The sequence below is a fragment of the Schistocerca cancellata genome, chromosome 8 (assembly GCF_023864275.1).
Source record: "Schistocerca cancellata isolate TAMUIC-IGC-003103 chromosome 8, iqSchCanc2.1, whole genome shotgun sequence".
Lineage (NCBI taxonomy): Eukaryota > Metazoa > Arthropoda > Insecta > Orthoptera > Acrididae > Schistocerca > Schistocerca cancellata.
In genome coordinates, this window is record NC_064633.1 from 96446454 (window position 1) to 96463451 (window position 16998).

At 41.3% G+C, this 16998-nt stretch overlaps 1 protein-coding gene across 2 annotated transcripts in view; it reads left to right on the plus strand.

Moving 5' to 3' along the window:
• The window catches only part of LOC126094502 (myogenesis-regulating glycosidase-like), a 161950-nt gene extending 145447 nt beyond the window's left edge, over positions 1-16503 (plus strand). For both annotated transcript variants that reach the window (XM_049908915.1, XM_049908914.1), the window contains exons 5-7: positions 5170-5326; positions 15861-16052; positions 16152-16503. In XM_049908915.1, the coding sequence (XP_049764872.1) occupies positions 5170-5326; positions 15861-16052; positions 16152-16285 (483 nt within the window). In that variant the 3' untranslated portion in view covers positions 16286-16503. The remainder of the gene's footprint in view (positions 1-5169; positions 5327-15860; positions 16053-16151) is intronic.
• The last annotated feature ends 495 nt before the right edge of the window (positions 16504-16998 follow it).

Here is a 16998-nt window from a genome sequence, read left to right on the forward strand (position 1 = left end):
GAAGCCGACCTCGGGGAAGATCAGTTTTGATTCCGTAGAAATGTTGGAACACGTGAGGCAATACTGACCCTACGACGTATCTTATAAGCTAGATTAAGAAAAGGCAAACCTACGTTTCTAGCATTTGTAGACTTAGAGAAAGCTTTTGACAATGTTGACTGGAATACGCTCTTTCAAATTCTGAAGGTGGCAGGGGTAAAATATAGGGAGCGAAAGGCTATTTCCAATTTGTACAGAAAGCAGATGGCAGTTATAAGAGTCGAGGGACATGAAAGGGAAGGGAGTGAGGCAGGGTTGTAGTCTCTCCCCGATGTTATTAAATCTGTATATTGAGCAAGCAGTGAAGGAAACAAAAGAAAAATTCGGAGTAGGTATTAAAATCCATGGAGAAGAAATAAAAACTTTGAGGTTCGCCGATGACATTGTAATTCTGTCAGAGATAGCAAAGGACTTGGAAGAGCAGTTTAACGGAATGGATAGTGTCTTGAAAGGAGGGTATAAGGTGAACATCAACAAAAGCAAAACGAGGATAATGGAATGTAGTCGAATTAAGTCGGGTGATGCTGAGGGAGTTAGATTAAGTAAAGGAATTTTGCTATTTGGGGAGAAAAATAACTGATGATGGTCGAAGTAGAGGGGATATAAAATGTAGACTGGCAATGGGAAGAAAAGCGTTTCTGAAGAATTGAAATTTGTTAACATCGGGTATAGATTTAAGTGTCAGGAAGTCATTTCCTAAAGTATTTGTATGGAGTGTAGCCATGTATGGAAGTGAAACATGGACGATAAATACTTTGGACAAGAAAAGAATAGAAGCTTTTGAAATGTGGTGCTACAAAAGAACGCTGAAGATTAGATGGGTAGATCACATAATTAATGAGGAAGTATTAAGTAGGATTGGGGAGAAGAGTAGTTTGTGGCACAACTTGACTAGAAGAAGGGATCGGTTGGTAGGACATGTGCTGAGGCATCAAGGGATCACCAATTTAGTATTGGAGGGCAGTGTGGAAGGTAAAAATCGTAGAGGGAGACCAAGAGATGAATACACTAAGCAAATTGAGAAGCATGTAGGTTGCAGTAGGTACTGGGAGATGAAGAAGCTTGCACAGGATAGAGTAGCATGGAGAGCTGCATCAAACCAGTCTCAGGACTGAAGACCACAACAAAAACAACAAAGCTTAACACAACCTTTGCACTACTAATCTAACATAATGCGTAATATTATTCTTGCTGGTTCTTTAAAATTCAGAAATGAATCGTTCCACTGTGTACTTTGTGATAGATGTTCCAAATGTCATTTAAAGCTACTCTGGTGTTTCTTAACGCAACGTAATACCGTGTTCTCTTGCTTGTGCATCTGTGATCCTATGCTTTCGTGTTATAAAACTTCATGTTCGCATATATTCCGTCAAATCCTTTTTTTCACCCATGCGGTGCAGATGTTTATCCTGCTGGGTTACTATGCTGTCAATAATTGGGTTTGTTCTCACAGTTTGTGTAAAACGTTTGCTATAGCCGTGGATAGGGAAGAATGTTAAAGAAGACAGAATACAGCTCAGAATAAAAGAAGAGGAAGAACGAACAGCATGAAAGGAAATGAAGCAATGGTGTTAGTTAACCCAGGTAAGTGGTAGACGTCATCTACCTAGCAATGGAAAGAACGCTATTGCCCCCTGAGGGTAACTAATGTTCAAAGTATTTTTTGATGTCTACAATACTGTAGAGTCCTTTGCTTACTGCTCTTTTTGTGTTAGCTACTTCCACAGCATTGGGGTGTGGTATCCTAATCATTTTCTATGGCCCTTCATACAATTCATGAAATTTCTTAATTTCTGAGTTTATCTTAGAAGACCTGGTACTTGTCTTGATCAATACCAATTCGTCAGTTTGATATTTCCCTTTCTTAACCAGCCTGTTGTATATGCTTTGTCTTTTATCTGCTTTCTCTTTAATCCTGCTTAGAGCTAGGTCCCTTTTTTCAGTAATTGAAAGGTCATCTCTCGGTAGAAAACTTACCTGCTGTTCAATAATACTAGGTACTTCCTCTCCTGTCAATAGTTCCTGAGGAGGTATTTCTGTGGTAGAGTGAGGCAACTCATTTATAACTCTCTCAAACTCTTCCACATAGTCTAACCACGTGTGATGCTTTTTAGAACAGTAAGCCCTAAACAGTCTGTTTATTTCCCTCATCATCCGTTCACTCATTGATGGGGGTGGGGGTATTTGGATATGTAAATAGGCTTTACGTCGAATTCACACAACATATATTTCCAACACTCTGATGTAAATTGTGAGCCATTACCACTAATTACCCTATCTGGTTTTCGTACCTTTGTTACATAATCATTCCTGATTTTGTCTAAGACTGACTTACCTGTTGCTCTTCTTAGTGCATACAGTTTTACGTGTTTTGATAACATGTCCAACACAACAAACATATATATATATATATATATATATATATATATATATATATATATATATATATATATATATATAGCAAAGCATATATTGAGAATGTGGGTTTCGCGGGAGGCGTGCGAGAGATAAATCCCTGCAGTCGCGCTAACCTCTGTGTCCTCGGTGGCTCAGATGGATAGAGCGTCTGCCATGTAAGCAGGAAATCCCAAGTTTGAGTCCCAATTGGGGCACACATTATCATCTGTCCCTGTTGACGTATATCAACGCCTGTAAGCAGGTAAGGGTGTTCATTTTATTGTAATTTCATTCTAACGAGCTGAATGGTCACCGATGGTATCTGTTCTTTCGGACGTGTCCAAAAGAACAGATAGCATCTTAGTATATATATATTTATATCATTGATGATATTATACGAGGGTTGGAACTTTAATAGTGGCAACTATTTATTTACATCTCGTGCAAAATAGATACCTGTTTCAAAGTTTTACTGACCTTAAAAGTAGTCACCAGCATTGTGTATAACCCGTTGCCAGCGGTGTGGAAGTCCTAGGATATTCTTGGCAGTGCCAGTTGTGTTGACAGTTCGGTCGGCGCGGTCTATTGCCTGTCGAAGTTGAAGCAGTTCTAAAACGAATGACGTGAAGTGTTCCCTTCAGTTTAGAAATCGAGTTGAACTTACGAGGGATGCAGAAAGTGTCACCATTTCCGTCCCTAAGCTGGTCGTAGGTTGTGTTCCAATAATGAACAGCATAGAGACAGAAGTGATGACACTTTCTGCAGGACCTGACCATCATTTTGCAGGACAATGCTCAAGCACGTACAGTGCAAGCTGTTAATGATTTGTTTGACTGATGGGGCTGCTAAGTGCTATACCACCTACTGCACTCCCCTGACTTAAACCTTCGTAATAGTATCCTCCGACTTCCACATCGTTGGCAACGGGTAATAAACAATGCTGCTGACTACTTTGAAGGTCAGTAAAACTTTGAAACACGTATCTATTTTGCACGAGCTGTAAATAAATAGTTGCCACTGTTAAACTCCAACTCTCGTACATTCAAAGGGAATGACCTCACACGATATCATCAACGTCCTGTCTTATGATGTCACAAATTTAGGGATATGAAGACTTTTTGACTCGATGCCGCTAAGTAGTAAGGAAGGTGTTGCCTGCCCTGTAGCACTAGAGAGGCTGTGAGGCATCTCTCAATTGAATGAGTGTCGAAGTCTCTGACAGACAGATTTTTAATATGCTCAACGAAGGTTTGTGCTTGCCACTGAGGGCATTGCTGAGCAGGTGTCATAGACGGACCCTATACCGTTTTATTCAAGGACATGTCAGTGTTCCACCTTTATGTGATCACGCTAAGGATGGTGCGAATCACGAGGGCTGAAAACCATGACAGGTCCGAAGGTGTTCTACTGCATTCTGGAAGCCACCACCATTCTCCATTAAGTTATGCCTTTTACTTAATAGCTGTTATAACGATTACGGATGTGATGTGAGAGAAAAATACACAAACAGAGATTATGTTCATCTCATAGTTGCCTTCCCAGAGAAAGTAGTAGCAGTTCAATAAGAGAATGTATCAAATCACATTTATAGAGAGTATTTTAAGGGTCTAATATAAGATAATTAAATGCTTTTCATGCAAACTATACTGTCCCACCAAAAGTGAAAGTGGTATGTGAGGGAAAAGTAATTGAAGAAAATAGGATCTATCACAGTTCGACAATTTCTTCAAAAGGACGTAGCATTGTACCAAGTAACTTTATCTTCTAGGGTGGACTGCTCGATCTATTTCGTTGTCAGGAAGAGAAGTGTCCGAAAATACGCGACAACAACAACCGTCGTCTGGAAAAGTTTTTCTTCCATTTATTCATAGCATCACGGACCGTATTGGGAAAGTTTTGGCTAAGTTTGAAGTAGAGAAAATCTTTCTACCTACCAAGAAAATTAGTAAAAATTTAAGATCGGTGAAAGACGCACGACACCCCTTAGCTACCCCAGGTGTGTATAAAATTCCGTGTAGCTGTGGCATGGAGTGTTAATACCCGCCTGACGGAACACTAAAGGAACTGTAGATTGGGAGAGATTGACAAATCAGCTGTAGCGGAACACGTTTTCAAAGACGGTGATCACGAAATAAAATTTAGTGAGACAAACGCGTGATAGCTAGGACCTCACATTATTATACTCGCATGTATAGAGAAGTTATAAATATCTACAAGCACGGAAATAATTTTAATAGAAAAGAAGAAGGATTAAAACTAGACAAGATATGGCGGTCGAATTTGTACCAACGATGTGACAATCGATTACCTGTAATCGAGAGAGATGGCACTAGTCGAAAGCACGTGATGAGTGGTGGCGCTATCTCAGCGCTCTATATAAGCGGGACCTCCAGTGCCTAGCAGCCAGTCGTCGACTCACCTCAGAAGATGTTGCCCGCAGTAGACAACGAAACGTCAGGAAGGAGAAGTTTTATGTATGGAAAACGGCAATTCAGACCGTTAGTTTTAATTAATGAAGACGCCGGACGTGAAAGCTTACATGTTATGATTTATTACGGATAGTTTGTATTCATGTTCCATTTCATGTAACTGAGGAAATAGATCATACAGAAGGGTTAATCGCCTGAACTTCCTGTTTGTCACTAGTGTTTCCCTGAGAACTGTACTTATTCCTCCTCTGTGAAGTTTGGGTGGACGGGACAGCCAGTGCTGGGAGTGTTCGCTCTGTTGCAGACTGTGGGGCTGAGCCGGCAGCTGACGGCGCTACACGCCCGCCACGCCCCGCGCATCATAGACCTGATGAAGAAGGCAGTGAAGGACGGCAGCCCCGTCAACCCCCCAGTCTGGTGGATCGATCCTACCGACGAAACGGCCCTCGGCATAAACTCAGGTATGGCGTGAGAGGCATCTCTATCTTAAACTGTGTGGTGGTCCACTGCTATCTAGCGTCCTTCCTGTGTCAACTAGACACTACCATACCTCTTGTGGCCGGCCGGAGTGGCCGAGCGGTTAAAGGCGCTACAGTCTGGAACCGCACGACCGCTACGGTCGCAGGTTCGAATCCTGCCTCGGGCATGGATGTGTGTGATGTCCTTAGGTTAGTTAGGTTTAAGTAGTTCTAAGTTCTAGGGGACTTATGACCACAGCAGTTGTGTCCCATAGTGCTCAGAGCCATTTGAACCATTTTTTTACAACTTGTGTCTGAAAGGAAATGAGTAGATTTTAAGGTGCGACAGTATGATTCACAATTTTGAGGGATTTTTTTTCCCTTTATTGTAGTTCAATTCCCCATTTGGAGCAAGCTGGCAGCAGCATAGGCGCTGCTCTTCAGCCGAAAGACATCAGGTATATTACGGATGACATTTAAAACAACATAAAAGAGAAAAATATGGCAGTATATAGATGTAAAAAGGGGGTTAGATAGTGAAAGAGAGAATACAAAAAAAGGGGGTGCATATAAAAATGGAGAAAAAATCTAAAAAAGTAATTTACGCAAAAAAGCACACACGGAAAGGATTAAAAGAACACAGGGCCGGAGAATAAAAGGTGCGATGGGTGGCATAGCACAAAACAATCACGGACAGCAACGCTGTGTACAAGGCAGGCACACAATTAAAACCACAACACTGACGTACCACACTGATGAAGAAAAAACTGGATCTGCCAAGGGTAGGTATACGAGGGGTAAGGGAAGGAAGGTGGGAAGGGGTGGTGATAGATTGGGGGGGGGGGTAGAGAAGGGGACACAATTGGGGGAAATGAAAGAAACACATATACTTACATTAATTTTTTTTTCCTTGATTGAGTTTCGATTCCACCCGAAGCGGGCGGGCTGCCATCAGCTTAGTATGCCGCTCTTCAGCCTACAGAATTTGTTTTAAAAAGATGAAGATAATAAATATTAAAACAGGCGATAAAAACGGAGACTCAAATGGTAACTTAAAACATAAAGCAAGTGGATGATGATGCTAATAATACACATTCGAAGCAGACAGGTAAAATAATAGACAATTAAAAAACACGGCGACAGTCTGGTTTCTGTTCTCAACACTTTGGAAGGACGAACAACACTGAACATTCACTTGAACACTGCACTAAAAAGTTGGCAAATATGACATACCACAGCTGAGGGCAGGTGGGGGGAACCTGGACAGTTGATGGGAAATAAATAGGGGGGAAGGAGAGGAAAAACGAATGGGGGGGAGGAAGGAGGGAAAGGAGCCGATGGAGGACGAGGACCCATAAGAGGGGTGGGGGGTGCTGGGCAGACACGACAGGGAGAGGGGAAGCAGAGGAGGGGAATACAAAAGGACTTGAGGGGGGGAGAAGGCAGGTAGGGAGAGGGTTAGGCGGGGAGAAAAAAGGATGGAAGGGGGGTGGAAGAGGGAGCCCAGGGAAAGGATGGAGGGTGAGGATCAGAATTGATAAGAGGGATAGATGGAGGGAGAAAGGGCATCATCTGGGAGGGGGAGTTGATGGAAGCCATCTTGGGAAAGGCGATGGTGTAGATATATTAAATCTGCAGCGATTTCTGATATATAGCTGTGTGGAAGTGTTTCAAAGGGGTACATTTTAATTATATATATGAATGTATGGTGTGTTTTCTTTTGTACACCTCTGAATGAATAAACACCATGCCTATATATAACTGATTTTCTTCCATGGGCAGTGAATCCACCAAATTCAGTGCCGATGCACGACTACGACTTCCTGTGAGAATCTCACAGTAGCGAACAGGGAGGACATGCAAGGGGACTGCTTATAGGTGGCGCTGAGTGGGAATGTGGGTCGGTCTGGAGGCGTGCAGAGGCAGTCCGCAAAATAGTGAGGAACGCTGTGTCTGTATGGCACAGTGTTAACGCAACTACCTAGTAAGCAGGAGAACCCATATTCGAATACTGGTCTGGCACACATTTTCACTCGTCACAACTGATTCTACGTAAGTCCCGATGAAATTGACATCAATAGTTCTTTCCCTTTCCTATTCTTTCTTCTCCCTCCTCCCTCAATTTACATAATATTTCAGTTACTGTAACATTGTTTGCTTTATTGTATTTCCCCTCATAGCTTTAACTTCTGAACAGGCTGCTCCAGTGTATTTTTGTGCCCTTGCAGACAGATACTAGACTTGAGTTTCTCCTGGCGTACATCATATTCAGATAACTTACGGGAATGTAGCTGGGTGACGTCGTCAACAATCGCCGATATTTCGACAGGAGACTACACTGTCATTTTCAAGGAAAAAATTCAACAGGAAAACGGTGTTTAAGGAAATTTAAAACCTCGGTTTTCAGAGAAATTCCGGAAAGGTAACAGAAACACACACACACACACACACACACACACACACACACACACTGCAAACACTAGTGCCACCATACAATAAATGTGACCGACGCCGTACGTTCAAAAGATCCTGTATTTACTACCTGATTCAGCATATCGCAGATTCGTGCTGACCCCAAGAAAAGAATTGAGCGAAAGATTACGACGAAGAAAACTTGCTTGTGGCTGGAGCGTATCAACATTCGTAATACTTACTGCTCCTTGGTTATATGACCTTCCGAAAATCCACAAAAAAGGAGTTCCTCTTCATCTGATTCTATGTAACATTGTTGCTCCGACATATCGTTTAGCAAACCACCTAGCTAATCTGTTGAGCCCACTACTGAGTCGGTGTGAGCATTGCGTTAAGGACAGCGGATTTCTTGCTTTGATTAAAAGCAATGCGTTTGAAAGACTCTAGTAAGTTTTGATGTGAACTCTCTCTTAACTCGTGCTCTTCTGTAATTCGTCATGGTTCATAGAGGTAGGTTTAATGTTGAATTACGGAAGTTATTTCGACGTGTGTTGATTTTCACCTATCAGCATAATGAGCATGGAGATGGAGTCGTGATGGGAAGCCCGTCGCCACCTTTTATTGAAAATTTTCCTATGACATACTTCGAGGGACATGCCTTGGAACTAGCGGCTTTGAAACCTGAGTGTTTTTTTTTTCAGATACGTATGCAATAGTTTTTTTGTTTGGTTATATGGCTGTGAGAATTTGAACGACGTTTTAGAACACCTGAATTCATCCCATGGCTGCCTTCCCTTTCTTGATGTGTTGGTCAGAGAAAAGGTTGACAGTACTTTGGGACAAGCTGTTTACACGAAGCTTGCTCACACTGACTTGTATCTACAGACTCAGCATAAGGGGTACTTATTACACTGGTTCGCAGAGCCCCCAGCATATCAGATCCTGCGAGTTCACCAACTGAGTCAAAAAATGGTTCAAATGGGTCGTAGCACTATGGGACTCAACCGCTGTGGTCATAAGTCCCCTAGAACTTAGAACTACTTAAACCTAACTAACCTAAGGACATCACACACATCCATGCCCGAGGCAGGATTCGAACCTGCGACCGTAGCGGTCGTGCGGTTCCAGACTGTAGCGCCTTTAACCGCTCTGCCACTCCGGCCGGCCAACTGAGTCATGTTGAGATCATCTTTCGTCCGAATGGATTTGGAGTGTGGTCCCTATGTTCCTATTGACACAGCGAAATCACAATCGAAATCAGTTGTAGTTGCTACACACTTTTTTATTACAAACATAGTACATTAACAATAACCACAATTACAACAAAGCTGGTCTTATAGAACACAAAATCTTTCAAGATATATTTCAGACATCGTTGCCTTCCAAGAACTTACATTGATTTAAACGCTGTCCATAGACCCATGATTAATACAATATGACTGACAAATAAACCACACCTACTTCATCACTTACATGGAAACCCTTTTATCTATCTTTCATCACATTCATGTTTGGAGTTTAACAGACAGTAATGTTTTAAGACTTCCTTTGCCAACTTTTACTAATTTAAACCCAATATTCATAAAAGCATGACAGCCTTAACTATCTCAGATAAAAGTTCTGAGTTCAACAAACACGAAAAATTTTTGAGATTTACTTGGCAAATTTTCCATTAATTAATACAATGTTCATAAAATCCTGATTCGTAAAATATGACTAACGTGAATAACCAATATTTTTAAAGTTTACTCGGCCGACTTTTCATTAATTAGAACAATACTACTTGCATGTACCAGGTTCGTATGATTTCATTACCAGACTATAACGAGAAGATATTCCCAAAAGACCTTAAGGCGGACCGCTTTCACTCTACATGAAAATTAGTGATGGACGTGAGCATACCAAAAGATTTTAATCAATACAAGGTATCCACGGGACAGATAATGAAATAAAACGGTACTCAACTTTGGACTGCAGTTGTGGTCCAGAAACCACAACACCCCACCTAAAGGATGAAATTATAAGACAGTAACAATATAACCCAGGGGGTAGGGGGGGCAGGGCCTTAAATATCACTCTGCCGCAGTGGTAATCCGATCCCAGTTTGCTCGCGTCAACTACTGCCAATTATCTGCAACATAAAACACATCAGCGGCAGACAATATTCTGAGGCGTGAGATACGCAATCCTATCTACACAACCAATTATCAATAACTTTCAATGATATACTTCACAATGAAACCAAAATAATTAACCTCCGTGACTACTGGGCCAGTAACAGTCTCAAAATTTGATTAGCCAATCCCATAAAACCCTCACTAAAATCAAGGCATAAAAATCAAATAGCAACAATTATCTTGGCGCACATTTAAACTCCAGATTAAAATAATGATATAACAGGTAGAATGGGAAAAATATTTCAGCGTATGCTACGAGTCTATTTGGTGGGCGTAGCTACACTTCCTTAACCGCCGTCGCGGTGTCAGGTGACGACACCAAATTCAGTTATAAACAACTGGAACAATTCCAAACGGTTTTTTAGTACATTGGAATATTTAGTTAACATGAATTTCACCCACCGAAGCAACTCGACGACTCCAATTCATTCGGCCTGTGTCACTTGTAACCGACTCGACACAACTTGTCCTTCCAAGCTCGAGGAAATCCCAGACACCATGGGCAGAAGATTTGCATTGTAACGGTTAAACACGCGGTAGCGGCAAGCCACGCTCCTTCGTCGTGCCGACTCGGCCTCTCGCCGTTCTGCATTCAGACACGGTCCAACGTCACTCTAGCTCACACCGCGGATGCTCGCTCACCACCCCCAAGCAGAGCGCGAGCACTCTAGTTAAAATCCCGCGCCGCCAAAGATGTTAAGAAGACAAGTAAGCATCGAAGTCGAAACAATCGAAGGAAACTGGCGCCAGCAACGCACCAGCTAAGGATATAGTGAAAGGCAGATCAGAAGTGCGTTGTGCTATTGACCAACCGTGCACCAGGTGTGTGATGCTAATACACCGAGTTGGTACCGAAGTCTGTCTTATGCACGGAGTATTTCCAGTAAGATTGGTCTTGTTTTGGGGAAATATCATGTGAAATGTGTTTTCCTATCTCCATCTACGAGTAGGACTTTTTTTTTAGTTTCGCTTCTTACGCAAGGCTCGTGTCTGTGCCATTTCCTGCAGTTGTGGCATGTAGTATATTGGTCAGACTGTCAGGACTGTGGGGGACCGATGTACTGAGCATAAATGTCGCACGGGCAATTTCGGCGGAGCAAATGGGCTATTGCTACTGTCTTGGCACAGGTCAGCCAATGGGATACAACAATACGGAGATTCTGGCATTCAGTTACTGGGATAGTTTTATTAAGAATGCAGCTGAAATTAAATCAGGAAGTAACCTTGAAAATACAGATGCAAATTTGTTCTTAAATTTTGCGTAGAATCCTGCTCTTTCACTTGTCAAAAGACAGAGCGACAGAGTTAATTCTACCTCACCCATTGTTCAGTAATTTTCGCTATCGATAATTTTTGGTGTCGTCGTCTTTGGTCGCTGTGTGGCGCCAGTGTTAATTATTTATGGACGATCTATCGTAACGTCAGTCACAAGCCAATTTTTGCACACTTCTTATCTCCATTCTTTGGCCGTTAATAAATCTCAGGCAATAGTATCTACTGTTAAAAAACCCGGATGATTTCTATGGACAGACAATAACTCCTCCATCAAGATGCAATTTATACCATAGATCAAGTAGTACTGGGGCATTCACCCATCTGTGACTGATACTTATTATTGATTTTAATTATGTTGCATGTGGCGATGATTCGTTAGTAGCATAATCTGATAAATAACTTCTTTGATTAGAAAATAACCAATTCACGAACGTCCTGACGCCAACCATCAGTTCTGTTTTCTCACTGATGGCACCGATAGTGAATCACGTAGGCCTACTACTTACACGCTGTGTGTGCTACACTGAGTAGTGCAGAAAAGTTTATATACCTACAACTTCGACGTAATAAAATTCCTTGAATAACGTTCTCACTTTCATTTACATCTTACTTAGAGCAAAGAAAGAGAAGCACGTTTACGGAATGTGTTTCAAAGACTTGAAAACCATATGTTAAGGGATGTTGTTCGTTTGGAAACAGTCGATAGTACTTAAAAACAGAAATGTTCGTATCTTCACAGAAATTGCCACAGAAGAACTTCATGTCATAAGACACTAGATTGGGAAATACACGCAGCACCACGCCACACAACACAAACTATGCTATTAATATGCTACAAGCTTCTGTCTGAGACTAGCATAAAAGACAAGAAGCGTAATGCCCTTCGTTTATGTAACCATGTGTTCTTCCTGCGTAGGCGTTCAATATTATGAAATGAGAAAATCTGCTGTGGCCGAGAAAGAAATACCTCGCGATACCCCACTTTATCAATGGGCTACGTCGTCTTGTTTCCACGTCTCTAGCGGCGTCCTATCGTACTTCAGTGTGGTCATTTCGGCAGCTTGTACTATAACTATACGTATGTACATTAAAAAAAAATGAGAAAGTAGGATCGTGTTCTATGACCATTTCGTAATTAATATGATTAGCGATAAAGGGGTATTTTACTGAGAGCAGCGTGAGACTTAGAATGAGTTACTATGAAAAATACAGTGAGATATTTTGTTAAAAATGTGGGAATGAAACTAATATTACACATTACTCTATAGACTGATATGTCAACATCACAAGCTGTTGATTACGAAGCTGATCAAATAAACGCACAAACTCAACACTTAGTAATGGGTCTCAGTTTTTATTGACCAGTACAGCACTTCATACAGGACATTTTAGAAAAGTGTTAAGGGGAGTACGTATGGCGGAATTGGTCAAAAAGTGACATTTTCGGATTATTATCTCTTATTAATATTTGATCTCTCCTGAATAATTTGATGCATTATTTGTTGAAAAATTCCAATTGGAAGTGTAGTTTTTATCATTTCAAAGTTAGTAGTGCGTGTGTAAAATTATCCAGTTGTTCTGCACTGACTTGCCTAAGTATCCCTATTTCTTGAACTATTCAATCTAGAAGGCTGTGGTTTTCAGCTATTTATTCCTTGAAATCGTGTTAATGTTCGTGTTAAGCCGTTGGATGCACTGTGTAAACAGAAATGGCGGTATAGCACATGCATTTTGTTTATATACTTTGTGGTTGTCGTGTTTCATAAGTTTTGAACTGAAAACATAGGGGTTTGGTGTGTTATTATACGTTCTTATACCTCTTTTCAACATGACGAAAAGAAAGGGTTGTTTTAAGAAGCGACGTTTCCATGGAAATCTTCATATCCCAAAATCTGAATCCAGTGTTGATCCTGAAATAGATTTTTCACAGAGAGGTGATAAGACACGCCTACTAGTGCTTCGAAAAGGAAACTTGGAGACCATGAGGATTTATTTATTGGCAAAGATCAGAATAGTTTAGGTTATGTTCTTTTAGATTTGAGTGTGTTAGGACAAGTTTTGCAGGATGCTGTGTCATGTAAGGTTTGTGGTGGGCAAATTAGCATCTCTGAGGACTCATCTGCAAGGACTGGACGGGCTAACAAACTCGATATTCAGTGCGAAGTTTGCAGTCTCTCGACATCACTTTGGACTTCTGAAAAGTGCAAGAATGACTTGTTTGAGAGCAATGTTAGATTCCTGTATGGAATGAGATGCATTGGGAAAGGATTGACTGCAGCTGAAGTATTATGAGCAACGCTGAACTTGCCAAAACCACCAACCAGATCAAGTAAGTACACAGAAGTAATTGGTGAATGCGTCAAATCTGTTGCTGTTGCTTCTATGAAAGCTGCTGCTAAAGAAGCAGTAGAATTAAATAACACAACAGACTTATCTGTGGCAGTTGATGGCACATGGCTGAAGAGAGGTCACACATCAAAAAATGCAGTTCCAACTGTCACTAGTGTTGACACAGGTAAAGTTTTAGACATTGAAGTGCTAACTAAGTACTGTCAACAGTGTAAATCAGTTGACGAAACAAGTGAAAGCCATAAAACAAATTGTGCTAAGAATTATGAGGGAACCAGTGGGGGTATGGAGGCTACTGCAGTTGTTTCCATGTTCAGACGTTCACAACAGGAGAGAGGTGTGTGTTACACTGAGTACTTGGGGGATGGTGATTCAAAAGCTTACAAATCAGTAGTGGAAAGCCAACCTTATGGTAATAAGCAGATTGTTAAGATTGAATGTGTTGGCCACGTTCAAAAACGGATGGGAACACGGCTCCAAAAATTGAAGCAGACAAAAGGAAAAGAGAAGTTACAGGTGGAAAGACTCTATAAATGGTAAAGGAAGACTTACAGACAAAAACATTGATGAACTCCAGCATTATTATGGAATGGCAATAAAAAACAATACACATGACCTACAAGGGATGAAATGAGCAGTGTGGCCTACATTCTTCCACAAATCTTCCACTGATAATGCACCTATACATGGTCTTTGTCCGCCTGGTGCTGATTCATGGTGCAAGTACCGCAAAGCTCAGGCAGCGGGTACACAGGAACAATTTAGGCACAAAACAGCATACCGTCTGCAGTGATGGAATCTATTAAACCAATATATAGAGAATTAGCTCACCCAAACCTTCTTCCCAAATGTCTCCATGGTCGAACACAAAACCTGAATGAGTCTTTCAATAATGTAATTTGGACCCGTGTACCAAAAAAGTCTTTGTAGGAAGTAAAACTCTATGCTTGGGTGTGATGCTGTGATAACGTTTAATGATGGTATAAAGGGAAGAACTGGGGTACTAGAGGAACTTGGTATCACTCCAGGTGCCAACACACTGCAAGCCTTTCAGCGAATGGATCGACTTAGGATCATGAAGCCCAGCGTGCAGCAAGAGGCAGGGAAAGAAGGAAGCTTCTAGGTTTGCAGGATAGTCAAGAACAGGATACAGATAATGCTGATCATGGGTCTGGCTGTTTCTAGAAGCTGGCATGCCTCCATGTGTAAGTTAATATCAAATAAAATGTTTGAACTTGATTTGCCAGAAATGACATTTTAAAAATTATTCGACCCATTATCTAAGGAACTATTAGAGATACATATCTCTAATTTTACACTATGTTACCACTTAGTATACTGCAGCTACTGAACCTCCCAAAACATCTCTACCTCTAACGGTTTTTTACTTGCGGAAGAAAAAGTGGACTTTTAAAAGAAAATATTGAACAACATTTTAAATAACTCATAACTAGCTAATTATTTCTCTGTACATTTTGATTTTGGTTCAGTAATCAGAAAAGGAGTGATACTATACATCCCAAAAATTTCAGATCTCTATCTGTCACAGTTTCTGAGATAATGGGTCATCAATATTGCAAATTTAACACTGTGGGTATAGGACGTACGTACTCCCCTTAAGCTCTTATTTAGCAATGTTTCTTATCCTTCAGTGAATTTACATAGATTGCACTTGTCCCTGGTCACCATCTTCCAGAATCGATTCCCAACGCCATATAAATGTTATGTCAAGATTGACGGTTTAGATGTACCGGAGGCCTTAACTTGCTCAGTTATTCTTTTGTCCCTTTTGTGAGTCAGAGGCGTGGGATTCTAAGCCAACGTCAGGAGGACCAGCACTCGAGGGAGAGGAAGCGACGCGTGTTATGTGATCCTGAGCACCAGTGAGACTACCGGAATTACCTCCAATAGTAGGAGATACGTTATAATCAACTGAGCAGTGTTGTAGCAAGCACGTACAGGTAGTTTTTAATGAGTGCAAAAGGCATCATCACTAATCAATAATGCAATAATCATCTCAGCACATGAAAATCTGGGTATCTACTTTCTCCACGTCCTGTGACTTATGTAAAGGTGATGAAGTAGGCAGAGCACAGGCAGCAACGTAAAATTAAAGATACAATTAGTAATCAACTAAGAGAACATAAAAAATTGGATTTGAGCATATTGGACTGCATGGTTTGAGACACTGGACTGGTAAATGCGAAGGGAGACGTATGTTATTTTGTGCCTTCACTATGTCAGACATTTCTACACCGCTCTTTTGGTGCTAAAGGGGCGGGACTTTGCAAACGTTTGTGACGTGTTCCGTGTCTTCTGTGCAGAGTTCCTGCTGGGAGAGGACCTGTTGGTGGCGCCGGTGCTGGAGGAGGGCGCCGTCAGCCGCGACATCTACCTGCCCAAGGGCATCTGGAGGGACGAGGCCGACCCAAAACACCCAATCATAGACGGCCCTATCTGGCTCACCAACTACTCGGCTCCACTCAGCGTCCTGCCTTACTTCACCCGACTCTCCGGTAGGCAAGGCTTATATACTCTTAAGACCTCGACCTCACGTGAGAAATACAGATTCTTATGAAATGCAACATTTCTCATCAACTCATTCCGTTTTCCAGATTACCCTGATCTCCCTGCCAATGGAGGATCCTCACAGCTTCGACTGTTCATTTCTGCAACAGCTTGTAGTTGGATCACCAGTACTGTAGTTTTCTACATTTGTTTGCCTACATTCCACCACCTATTTACATAATTCTCTTGTCAGTCTCATTCATTAATATGTTATCAGCATCAACTCTTATCCTTAAACTAATACTGAGAGTGCTTTAATCATTTTTAATGGTGTGATTTCTGTTGTGTTAGATATTAAGTTTTGAATTTGGGTAATTTGACCACTGACTACCTCACTTAACGTTATCTTATGTATGCGTTTGGAATCATTGAATGTAATTAATAAATGTATGTACTAATTGTCAAGGATTTACGCCACGCAACCCATAGCTACCGCCCACTCTGACCATTTCCTGTGCTACATGAACAAACAGAAAATACTGCGAAGGAATGGTATTGTAGGATATCTGTCGACAGGGAATAAGTTATATGGTACTAGATGGAGCAGTATCTGCTAAAAAACCGTGTGGAAATACAGATATTGGATTACATAAACAAATAATAAGGCGCAAATACTACTCTAAATGTTCAAATGTGTTTGAATTCTCAAGGGACCAAACTGATGAGGTCATCGGTCCCTAGACTTACACACTACTTAAACCAACTTATGTTAAGAATAACAAACACAGCTACGACCGAGGGAGGACTCGAACCTGCGCAATCCGTGACATGGCGCCTCAAACAGCGCGGCCACTACGCTCGGCCAGATACGACTCTAAAATGAAGAGATTGGTACAAGAGAGAAATTCATAGGGAACTTGGTCAAACCAGTCAGAAGGTCGATGACTCAAAACA